The 13,394-nt window shown below is 35.2% G+C and overlaps 1 protein-coding gene across 1 annotated transcript in view; it reads right to left on the bottom strand.

The window, feature by feature from the left end:
* The window catches only part of VWA8 (von Willebrand factor A domain containing 8), a 182,787-nt gene that overhangs the window by 83,058 nt on the left and 86,335 nt on the right, over positions 1 to 13,394 (bottom strand). Inside the window, exons 22-23 of the mRNA XM_054271880.1 lie at positions 2,070 to 2,145; positions 1,293 to 1,428 (exon numbers count right to left, since the gene is read on the bottom strand). Of these exons, the coding sequence (XP_054127855.1) occupies positions 1,293 to 1,428; positions 2,070 to 2,145 (212 nt within the window). The remainder of the gene's footprint in view (positions 1 to 1,292; positions 1,429 to 2,069; positions 2,146 to 13,394) is intronic.

Genomic DNA, 13,394 nt, shown 5'->3' with positions numbered 1-13,394 from the left:
GAAAAGAAATACAATTTATTACTTGCATATTTAAGCTTTGCAATACTGAATGAATTAGATTAGGTGAAGAATTCTTAGAATTAGAAGAAAAATTCTTCTAATTTAATTACATTCCTCTTAGAATTAGAAGAACAGTTACACATCATTCAACTGAGTTTTCTAGCATTCATTTTGAAGTTTCATAGTTTGTTTCACAAAAATTTAACCAAAGTGTTTAATTGAAAAAACACAAAAATACATCCACTGTTCTTGGGGTGCAGACTACCTGTTTTCTTTATATTTAATTTCACTAAAATGGTGAAGCCAATGGTGAATAAAATGTGACTTTATATAGGTCTGACACAATTTGATCTGGGAAGACAGGAGCGAAATTCCTCCTGGTTACTACAAAATTTGTGAGAACACAGAGATACATTATTTAACACATGTGAAGACTGGTTCTCCAAAACTACTCAGACTGGCCCCATTCAGAACCTTGTTCCCTTTCAGCATGATTCCAGTGGCACATGGTGTTTGGGAATCCTTTAACTGCCTCGAAAAAAAAAACTACAGTAATAATTAGGACTGGCTAGAAAATATTTTAGAATAAGCTCACCTAAAGTTTATAATGACAAGCAAAACTCAAGTGCGCCATGTGAGTATTGAATGACTGCTACACTCAAACATTATTCCCCATATTGTTAAAATGAAACTAATTATATAAAGTTTAGCATCAAGCAGCATCAAGAGATACCTTCAAACATAGCCTTTTTTTGAAAAATAATGAAAAATATTTATTTCATGGAACTCAGATGAATTAAATTCCATCAGATTACAGATAGCCTCATCCTGCAGGACATATTTAAATAATGAAGTAAGTGTATAATCAAGTAAGCATATGCAATATTTGATTAGATAAAATCCTTTACAATTTGACCCTAGATATATATCATATCTTCCTTCTAGACCTGATCCAATGATACCCCAAATGTCCAGATGGGCATAACCAAGATCATAATTTTCTCAAACAGATCTTTATTTCTTATGGTGAATGAGAAGCAGAGAGGTCAACACTTTCTGGGTTAAGATTCTTTATAATTCTTCAGCAAAATTCACAAGAATGCTAATTTTAAAAAACCTTAGTGACTATTGCAAAAGTAGTAGAGAAAATTACTGTAAATTCTTTAATTGTTAACTTCTTAGCAACAAACTATTTATCTATTTGGAATGGTCTGTGTTGCTACTGAGCAACTGAAAACCAGCAACATGTTACATTTTACTGTAAATGATGAAAACGCTTTAGCTCTACTTACTGGCAACAATTCGCCTTCCGTCTGACAAAACCATTTCCCCACTTTCTACTAAAGTTTTTAAGATACAGGTAACATTTGTTGGTGCTTTGTCCGCCTCATCAATTACCAAAATATGGCCGAACCTCACTGCTTTTACCTAGAAGAGAAAGGAATCATAACATCACTCCTGGCCAAAACCCTGCAAGGAGCTGCATTACTGATTTCTCACTGAGCAGCAGTGACACTTCAGTGGCACTGAGACAAGAAAGGGACTCAGAACAGGGACAAGCTGTGGCCAAACCACAATAGAAGGAAGAGGAGGCAGGTGAGACAAGAAAGTTGGGTCTTTCCATTTCTCCTGGATAGGGATGGAAAGCGAGGGAAGTGAGCAGCCTGACTGAACGACTTGGAGTGCAGACAGAGATGTGTAAAGCCAGTTTGCATCTAGACTTTCAACACGTAGCTGAAAGAACTGAAGAATGGCTGTAACAGCTGTTCGGAGCCCAACTTACCATGTAGGTGTGAAGTGCTGCAAAGGAGAAGGAGGCAAATACCACTCTACCAGTTAAAATGTGTCAGGTTAATACCAAATTATTTTCCATACTCATTTTGTATGTGGGGACTCCCAAGATCATAATCTTAGTCACATTTGGCACAGCAAATGTGACCAATGTGACCCAATAAATGTTATTAAAATGTTTATTACTAAACTCACTCACTGGGCCATGAAAAATCAAATTACCAACAGTTTAAATAAAAAAAACATTCGAAATATAAAATTCAAATGCTTCTACTGACCAGTGGCGAATCTTCATATATTATAAGACCATCCTTTACAGAAGGTTGTAGGGTAAGGCTTTGTACAGTGGTATCCCTGAAATGTGGAAAAACAGATGGCATTAATTGAAAATACAGGAATGTCAGTTACAATAAAATACAAAATGAATAAATGAAAAATTTAATAGTTTCTTTCTAAGAGGAAAAAAAATTTTTTTAGACTATTGAATAACTGAGAACAACAGTGTGTCTGCTTAGTAGTCAAATGTGAATATCCTTGCCTCTGCCAGGACTTTCACAGTAGTGCTCAATTTCTAATAAACCCTGAAAACAAAACCCCTGAGAAGAGAACCAGTATTTTTTTGTATGCAGGCACATTAGTGATGTTATTATTTCTAGTTAAGTATGCTGAAACCGTCATTTACGTGACAAACAGGAATTGTTACTGTTTTAGCTGTTCTTCTCCACATATCATCATGCAAAAAACCTACAAACAAACAAACAAACCAACCTATCATGTGGATTTCTTAAAATCAATTATTTTTAGTTCTAAGCCCTACTGGCTTGCTACATTTTATATCATGACCAGTATAAACTCTTAGATAGGACAGATGCTTCAGTAGCAGTTTCTTTCTGAAATTTGATTTGTCTTTGAATTGCTGAATTACCTTTTCTTCAAATTTAAAACAGTGCTAATTAAAATCTGTAATGAGAATATTGCTTAATCTTCACAATTTAATCTATTTTAACCACCACTGAATGCACAGATAAATAAAAAAACAGTTGCAATTCAGAAAGGTGAAGCAACAGACATCACCACAACGGATTCACCTACATAAATTATGTCCATAACCCAGGGAAAGTTTAATTGATTGTATAAAGTACTTGCCCAGACCTTTGTCATGATCTGTATAACCAACCCCATTTCGGAACCCACTTTGGGCTTCAGATGGACCAATGAGCTAGAGAATAATCCAGACCTGGGTCATGACAGAATGTCCCAGTGATTCCCATGCTTTCATGGGCAACAGGAAATTCAATCTTAGGGCAAGTTGGTTTTGCCATCCCTTTCCTCCCATATTTCAAAATTTGGATTAGTCTGTGTCAAAAGAAAGATCACAGGGCTGATCACAGGACAAAACCCATCAGGAAAACCTCTCTTAACACTGCTTGAGATCCACATACTGGTTCATTAGTAAGGTTGGTAACCTTTGCACTGTACGTAACATTCGATACAACAAAAATCTCTTACCTTTCACAGCTGTGCTGTGTAACAAAACTGTTTGCTTAAGCCTAGCTGACTCACTCTTTCAAATATCCACTTAGTTCCATCTTCAATTTTGCAACACCGTGTAAAAACCAACAATTTTGATAAGCTCATGGGTACAGGAAATCAAACAGTACTGTTAGCAGTACTATTAAGTGGCCAGCTTCCAAACACAGTTTTTTACTGAGAGGATAACTTGCACATTTCCTTTATTTGAAACTGCTGTCAGCAGGATTTCTGTCCCTAATCACTAATAATTTCTTGTTTAGTTTTAAGCCCGCAATTGATTTATTCCACAGTTTCCATGCACAGAAATAAAGCAGAGGGCAGAAAGAGACACTTCAAATGTTTAGCTACTTGATCTGAACTTTAATCCGGAAAGGGAAAGGTTACAAAGATGGGACCATATTCAATTCAATTAACCCTGTCACAAGTAGGCAACCCTTCCCCAAATAGTTACATTAACATTGTATTCACTTGCAACATATAATTTATTAAATCATTAAAATAAGCAGTAGCACTAATCTATTATCTTAGAAATCCTACTGTAGACACAAAAACAAAGCTTCTATTGTCATCCTGTGTGTCAAAGCAATTCATACTCTGGGCAGAAAATCAATAACAGATCCAAAAATAACAACAAACCAATGATTTTTGTTTCTTGAACACACATTATTTAGGGACTAAATTCTCAGATTGTATGTATCAGCCTACCTCCACTATCAGTTAACATTTCTGGTTCAAGCCTATGTAGTTGAAGATGCAGAAGAATTTTAAAATGCATAAAATGCTAGAGTATTTGAAGGTCACAGTCACAGGTACTAATTAGTCAGAAATAACTCAAGAAAAAATGTTCTGAGGAATTAGTACAAGGTAAAAAGGGGAAGAATTTGTCAAATTTGAACTGTGATCTCTTTAAAGTAATAGAAAGGTGAGAAAATGAGGGGACCCGAGGATAGGCCAAAAATAACGTAAAGGAAGATGAATTACAGGACACTTTACAGATCATAAATTTGCACTTAGGAGATAATGGATGAAAAACAATAAAGTGAACAAAACACATCAGGAAATTAATATTTCCAGTGATGTGCTGTCACACAGATGATGACACAAGAAAAGACAAAAATGTCAGATGATTTTCTACTGTAACATGAAATAGTACCTTACTTTTGCTGAGCGAGTTAATCCTCTGGCTCTGCAGAGATTACTTACAACCCCATAACACAGAATGCTAAATTGTGCTTAGTATTCCACAATGATCAGCAGCCCACACAAATCCTTAGGATGGTCTCATTCTTCAGAGAAGACAGAATTGACATATTTTTGGGAAAATAAACACTACAAGAGTTTCCTGTTCAATTAAGTGCTATTACAAAAGTAGCACAATAAAAAAATACAGAAGGTATGAAACTAAAATAAAAATTGACATCCTGAATCTATCTTCTAATTTTTTTCTTATTTTATCTTTCTTCTGCTTTGTTGATAGTTGGCCTTAGTATTTAAGGAAATACATTGGGGGATTTGCAGCGTATTACAGAAGTTAAATGTAAGTCAAATATTAATTCCATTGGCTTGATAATTTAAGTGTATGTGAAACTCCTGTATTTGCTTAGGCTATTACATTCAGACATGTATGAATGGTTTTACAAGGGTTATGACAGATCAGTATTATTCTCCTTTCCTCACACTTATATATCATTAATTTCTGTTCTTCAGAAACCTACCATGACCCAAACACAGTAAAGAATGGCTAAAAAGAAACTGTCTCCTTTGGGTTTTTTCTTAAATTTCCACTTTTCAATGAATTACGTAAATGTAAAGGCACTGAAATGTAGAAAAAAAAAAAAACGCACTAAGTCTGAAATATTTTTGAACAACATAGCAAGCAGCACTTCCTAAATGCAAAATATATCTGGCACTCAAAATTCCCACAGGAAAGCAACTAAAAACTCCAATTCACTTTCACTTAGTAACAATAGCACCTTAATAATAACTAACAGGCTCTAACAAAGACATGAATACCAAAACCTCCCAATTTCATCACATTCAGCAATGAAAATAGGTCTGACACAAAGAAACAAGACTGTAGGAATGCAGAGGGAGAAAAACTATCTGACATACAGTCACCTTATTCAACTGAACTGATTTTATCTTTATCTGATTGTAAAAGAAAAATAGGAAAAGCTCACTAATATCTTTCCTAAGAATGTACTTTTATCAAGGAAGCCCTTCTCACAAGGGCTCCATTTAAAAAGAAAAAAAAAGAGAAAAAAAGAGAAGAAATATTTACTACTGAAATATAGCAACTCCTCTGACATGACCACTCAATTCATAGTAGGACTTCTGAGAATTCTTCTCATGTTTTTTATTAGCTCCTATTGCTGTCTTTTATTTATTTTCTGCTGCTGCATTATTTACCCTAAAGGCAGCTATTTCTGAGGTCTGCAAACTGACTCCAACATACTGCTGTGACAGTTTCTGTTTCACTGACAGCAACGCCTTCCTTCCGGAGAACAACTGTGAACTGTGTCAGGAGAAGTTTCCATCAACCTCAGAGAGTTAGTTGTTATCCTCCAGTTTAACAAAAGGTGCTCCAATGCTTTAATTGAAGATTTGAGGAAGGCTTGTGCCCTAATACGGGACACAGTGTCAGGCCCCAGCTGACATCACAAACACTCACATTCCCTGCAATTACTCCATCTTGACAAGTGCAGAAGAATACAGTCCTGGCTTCTGTGTGTACTTACACTGAGGCTAAAAGGGTAAGAGATTATTTGTGCAAGGCAACCTTGTGTTCTAGGGGTCCCCTGCTCATGGCAACAAGGTTATATAAACCAAGCTCAGGTTTGGCCTCCTCCTGATTCACCACACAAAACTTCACAGTAGTTAAAAGGAAAAAACAGAGATGTAGAATGTATGGTCTAGAAATTCTTCTTCATTTCTGTGAGGCATTTTTTATTAAATACGTATGTACATAGATACATATTTCTACATGTCAATCAGACATGAATATATCCATCTGCTGTGACCTAATTTGAAAGAGTATTTGAAAAATAATTAGTCCAAAGGCCATTTGAAGCTGTTAATTGGTCAGTTAATCCACTCATGGATTATCCTGATGAAGAGCAGGCAATCCCAACACAAAGAATCAATCTGCATGATTTGGACATTTACAAATTAATTTCTTTAGTCAACCCATCACAGAGCCATTGCATTGCATGACCTGACTGCTATGTTTAGAAAATTCTGAAATATCTGAAAAGCCAACCAGATGTCTCACAGCTCTGTAAAAATGACCCTGTAAAGGCTTTTTGACTTATCTGTAGGAACTGATTATTAAATTCACCTTTTTTTTCCTGCTATGCTGTTACAGCTACTCAGCAGGACATAAGTTTGTTTAAAATGCAAGAAATTATTTTGACTATAAAGGTACTTATTACTCAGTATGACTGCAGGTGGCAGAAGAAAGGTCAAAGGGAATTATGTTTAATTCATGGTATGTGCTTAAATCTGAACTTACACAATTACTTGTATGTGATCCATCTGCCAAAACAAGATACAAAATTCACTCACCCTAATTGTAAAATTCTTAAATGGGGAAACACGACACCCTGCAGCTTCCCTTATTGCTTGTAAGAATACATTTAATTGAGTAAACAGTGAGAAACTCTTACTTCAGCTTTAGAGGAAAATTAAACAATAGGGTCTTCTAACCTGAGCTATTTCTCTGTAACAGCCATGCAGCAGGATATTAAACCTGAATTCAATTCCTACAAAAAAAGAAAAACGAAGTAGCTTTCTAACACCTGGAATCTGACAATAAAAGAGCTAGTCAGCCAGCTTATGAAAAGCTAACATTGGAAATAGGGACCATTGGCTGGCATGAAATCTTGGAAGCTTTGCATTGCAACTCAGTATTGGCTGAAAATGTAGTTAAGAAAACAGACAAAAACCAAGTAAAAACTATAAAGACACCCATAATATAGGCAAATGCACTCAGGGCTTCACAACATAAATCTTCATTACAAAAATGTATCATCTTATTCCTTATTTCCTAACATGACCTACATAAAGAACAAAAGTGCACAGTATAAAATACAATATTAAAAGAAAATAATCTAAACATTAATGACTCATGAGTCATGAGGAAAAATTACCTAGACTTTTGTTTTGTGGCTGCCAAAAACCAAAACCACAACACAAAATCTCCCCTGCCTTTGCTGTGCTCAACTGAAAAAAATCAGTGCAGCTATAGAACACTATGGAGATGGCTTTTCTGTATTGTTCATGTTTAAAAACAGACCTGCAGAGCTATATCAGCATTTAAGTTATTTCATGCGGTCATATATTCTTTCAAGAGATGACAATCAAATGCAATTCTGAGAACAAGTACAATATAATTCTAGTATCCACCTGTATCTTGGGCAAAGGAAGCTGTTTCTCCTGAAACAGCTTTTTAAATTAGAATTTTAAAAATCTGAAGTCAATAAAGCTGAAAGGGTAGTTTTAAATTATCTCAATAATGGAAACAGATAATTGGATTTTATACTTATTACATGTGCTGAAAAAGAGGGAAAGAAAATTAAGATCTAAAGATTAATGGAGAGTTTGTAGTAAGTATTGCTTGTAGGGACACCATAAGCTCATTTTCCTACCTCAAACTCCCCATTAATTGGATTGTTAAAGATCCCAGCAAAATTATGTTTCTTTTGAAAAGGATAACATATGCAAACTCAGGTAAGTTTTGGACAAAAGATCATCAGATTACTGTAATTTATTAGGGAACTAGAAAAGGCACAACACAAAATGTAGTAGATTTTTAAAATGAACCCTGTGTCACACTTTTCAATCATCAGTCACTAGAATAAGTATAGTAACTGTGACAGGAAGATGTGATATTAAATCAAGATGTTTTAAGCAAATTCTTTGTAAGGAAATGCATTGGGACACATAGAACAAGGTAGTGTAATATCTTGAAAGAGAATCGTAAGATCATCAGATACAAAATAGAATTTCAAAGCAGTTAGTATTCCATTGACAGTGTCAAACATCACATTTACAACAATGATAAATTGCTGTAGTGTATATGTAAATGCTTAGAAAAGTAAGTTATCTCAACTTGTAAGAAAAAGATATCAAATGGAGAACTAAGACTTAACATGGCTAATTTAGGGGTAAACGTGTTTTATCAAAAGCTGAAGAAGAAAACTTCCTGAGGTCTCTATTTCAAGAAAAGGTATCACATCATATTTACAAGCCGTTCTAATATTTTTGACTTCATAGAGAACAACCCTCACACACTAAAAAACATTCCTTCTTTTTGTCATATGACTCTATGAAGGTTCATATTATCTTTTTTCACAATAAACTAATTTCCTAGAAGATTATTTTCTTGATACATAGAAGGAGAAGAACGGAACGAAACTAATAATTTCGCATCTGCAGATTCACTGAGGTTTTGAGCAGCAGAAAATCCCTTCATAGCCATTAATAAATTATTGATGCAGGTTACACTTCAGTCTACACATCAAAAGCTTCTATTTCTGTAAGTGACGGTGATGTTCTTATGCGGATCTATACACTGAAAACATTAGAGTTGAAGTTGACTAACTTTACTTATCATGACTTCAGTGGCCACATCTTTAGTAGCTCAGAGGAGGGATCCAGTTCTCCCACTAGTTCTCAAGTTCCCATCAGAACAGAAAAGGATCAGTAGTGTTTACTCCTGATCATTTTCAATTGTATAGAGGAATGTCTGTGATAGGGGGCAGAGGAGACTGAGCTCCAAATTTTGCATTTGCTACAGCCAATCTGTCACTGACATAGCATGAAGCTGGAAACATAATGGAGAAACTTCTGCTTAACAACCACTCATTTAAATGTGTATCATAACAATAAATAAATATTCTAGAAGTTATCAAAATTAATCTCATTAACACACTGTTCTGAAAACAATATTGAGTCTGAAGCTGTTTCTTAATTCTCACAACTTTAACTACTGTTCATACTAACACATTTGAGCATCAGCTAAGGACAATGCAAATGGTTTCCTCCCATGCAACAACCAGTGCTGGATTATAAAATTTTATAAAGATAAGATAAACTAATTTTAACTTTTTTTTTTTTTTTGGAAGACTACAACATTACTGCAACACACCTAGAACAAGAGCTAGAGGTCATCCAGCTGCTACCTTGCAGAAATTGCTAAATCACAGAATCAGAATGGTTGAGGTTGAAAGGCACCTCTGGAAGTCATTTGGTCCAACCCCTCTGCTGAAGAGGGCCATGTAGAGTCAAGATACTCAAGACAGTGTCCAGCATCCAGATTTTGAATATCTCAAAAAATCAAGGAGCACAATGTACACCAAACTTTAAAGAAAAGGTTTTGATATACAAAAATGAACTTCATGCCTTCCTGAACCTAACAAACACGTTTCTTCGAACACAGATGTTCTGCAATTAATTTTTTGTAAAGGCATCATCAAGACAGAGAGGTTTTTGTTTGCTATCAGAGCAATTAAGAGCACAATTCATGATGGCAGATGGTAATTTCAGAGATTTCATGTTACCAGTAGATTTTTTTGGCTATGTGACTTAAAGCAAATCCAACACCAACAGAACAGTGGTGACAGCTTTCCCAGGTCTTGTTCTTCCCAATATTTTTCCAGTTGTTTTTAGCTGCCTAAATTAGTATATGAGAATAAACTACATTTAAATATTTGTTTTAATTTTTATGCTTTTGTATTAAGCATAGCAGTGCATTTTTTTAAATTTTGATGAAAGCTAAGATCAGATAGCAACATATGACTCCAAAAAACTCAATGCATATATATTAATCCACATGCCCCTCCACATTTAGCACCTAATTTATACCACCAGAAAATACCATAAAAATTGTGTCACTAAAGTTTACATCTTCCTAGTCAGAACCTTGGCTTTTAGGAAGCTTTCTATCAAAAGTCTCTTCACAATTCCCAAAATCCTCACAAAACCAAAAAAACCAAACAAAAAAAAAATCCTTCAAAAATCCCCAAACTGGAACAATAAATCAAGCTTGAACTGAAAACAGAAGGATAAATGCTGTAGTTCTGTATATATAGTCATCACAAAAGCAGTAATTGCAAGGAGGAGAAATCATTCTAATTGAAACATAAAAACCAGCTTGAGAGTATGACTTAATTCCAAATAGATGCAAACGTAAAGGTTTAAATGACAGATAAAGAACATCTTCCTCCCGCAAAATCATTCTTTGTGTAAAATTAGTTAGCAATTTGATCATAAGAGAAGTAAAATTAATCTCTTTTTCTTTGATCATATCAAAGGAGACAACTATTTAGAGTCCATGATTCTTTCTTCTGACATTTTTATGTAGGAGAGCTGGGAGCTTACAGTTTTATACTTATCTATTGCTCTCATCAGTGCTAAGAAGGATTTTACAGTCTTAACAGGGCATATTTTCTTGCCTGAGTCATCTCTAAAGTTATTTTTTTTCCTTCTTTCTGTGGAATCTTCTTGGTTTTAGAGACTGTGAAAGTCAAAGCAAGATATCACGAGGGAATTAAAAAAGCGAGATGTAATGAAACATAAATATACAATAAAGAATAATAAAGCAAGATATCCTTGCGAGGGGAAGCAGAGGAGCATGCACTGAACTCTTCTCTGTGCTGACCCGTGACCCAGGGAATGGCCTGAAGTTGTGCCAGGGGAGGTTTATTTTGGATATTAGAAAAAGGTTCCTCACCCAGAGGGTGGCTGGGCACTGGAACAGTTTCCCCATGGAAGTGGTCACACTGTGTCCAAGTCCAAGAGGCGTTTGGACAATGCTCTCAGGCACATGGTGAGACTCCTGGTCCTGAGTAAGGCCAGCAGCTGGACTTTGAGGATCCTAGTGGTTCCCTTCCAACTCAGCACATTCTATGATTATCAGTTTGCATGAAAATTATTTCCCTGATTTAATGAAATACTAATTTATTCTACCAAATTTAACTTCAGATTTTTGTGTAGAACCACTGGAAAATTCTTTCCACATCACTCACAGGAGAGACAGCAAAAGCAGTAGCAGAAAAGTTCATAAAATAATGAGGCTTTCCAGAATTCATTAATTTAGGAGCAACACAAATAGTCGTTACATTAGCTTGGAGAAGATCAAATTTTCTTACAGTCAGTTTCTTAGTTACTGCCTGTAAAACCAGTACATGTTTAATTTCTATTAAGAACTCTTAAAAGTTCTTTGATATTAGACAAAATAAAGCTGTTGTTTATTCTGTAACATGTAGCTGGTGTCCTGGGTGAACAAAATGGAGACACCCATACCAGGAGGGTAAACAAAAATTTGGAATTTCTCTGCTGAAACTTATTCTTGTAGGAAAGGAGGGACAGGGAAATCCTGGCAGATGGAAGTTCTTCCTCAACACAGAAAAGCAGTAAAATGTTTCATGAGTGCAGTCCTAGGAAGAGGCTGTGCTGAGCCTGTGCCATATTACCTGTTTCCATAACCCACCTTTTTCCATTCCCACAATGAATGCAATGAGAGAGCGGGTCAACTCCTGATCAGCTGCTAATATTAGTAAGTATGCAAGAGAAAGCAGCCAATTTTTTTAATAATTCATAAATACATATTTTTCTTATTTTCTGTCATTATTGAATCTAATTGCAGCTTCCTTCCATTAAGATTTTCTGCTTTATGGTATCAAAATGATTGATAAGACTTACAAATTTCACGAATATAAAACTTCTCAACGAGATACTGCAGGAAATGTTAAGAAAAAGGATTTATAGCCTCTATAAGCAATCAAAACCTTTAGGCCAGGCTGACCCTTCCCATGTGAATCAGTTGCAGAGCAAGTAAATACAGATGTCCCTTTTTCTGTCTTTTATCTCCTCTCATCTTCTTGAAGTACAAGACATAAAATGTGAGATTTTAAAATGACTCCTGGTAATAGCTTATTGCCTCTAAGGCAAATACTCCCTGCTTGAATGTCATTGAACATATGTAGAGTTAGAACTGCAGAACTCCTTACACTCTTTCATCAAGACAGTAAAAACACTCCAAACCAACAAAAAACCCATCCAAACGAATTTGTCAAGATCTATAATTCAGGTATACAAGCACCATTAAAAGCATTATATTTAGAAGTGCTTTCCTTGGCATGCTTAAAGTTACTTACAGTAGTAAGCTAGGAAATCTGAAGAAACACACAGGGCTATCAAAGATGAAGTACACATTCTAGAATACTTTCTAAGAAAGTACATCTATGCCATAAGCTACTGGCTGAATCTCCCCCACAAAGTATGTAAAAGCTTACTAGGAAACTGTTTGGGTATTTTGTAAACTTGCTCTTACTTTGTTTTGAATCCAGAAGAGTGCACTAACAATACTCTAATCCTTGTTTAAACACTCTGTAAAGTATAATCAAAATATTATATAGACTGAGTTCTTCACACAGCATTTCAAAATACTACCCAGAAAATAGAAATTTCTGATTTTACTATATTCATAAATTATTTTTCTATAATTACATAGGACTACTCATCATTTTCTGCTTCATTTTCTACTTCAACCTCTCTCCAAACCCCTGTAATCACAAGCAGTACCTTATAGAGACTATAGAACACTGTATTGACAAGACAATAAATGCACATTTTTCTTCCTAGTGATGTCTCAACTAGCATGTAGAATTTATACATTCTACAGCTGCATGAAAACCCCAAACATGGTGCTTATACAATGTTCTCCTGAGCTATATGAATTCACATTAAGCACTGTTCTGCCTCATCACTGGAGAACACACAAAAGGACAGAAATAGTGCAGTACTTTGTGACATAATTGGGATTGGCAAAAATCACCGTGTATTTTATCCAGACAAAGTGGGTAGCTGTTCCAAGCAGGAAAGTTAATGCAAAGCTAAAAGTAGGAGGTCACAAAAGCAGAATTTCATGTAGAACTGATGGAAGTCTAGAATAAGTAGTATAAAGGAGAACAGCAGTAGAGAATTTATGAGATAGAGCTATCCAAGTATCAGGAATACAAGTACAAGACACTTGAGGACAAAACTCTGGGTGAGAAAGTGGGAGACAA

The sequence above is a fragment of the Melozone crissalis genome, unplaced genomic scaffold (genome assembly GCF_028551555.1).
Source record: "Melozone crissalis strain CALT ecotype California unplaced genomic scaffold, PUWL_Pcris_2 ptg000013l_1, whole genome shotgun sequence".
Taxonomy (NCBI): Eukaryota; Metazoa; Chordata; class Aves; order Passeriformes; family Passerellidae; genus Melozone; species Melozone crissalis.
The sequence above is the reverse complement of the archived record's forward strand: the minus strand, read 5'-3'. Positions and strand labels throughout refer to the sequence as shown.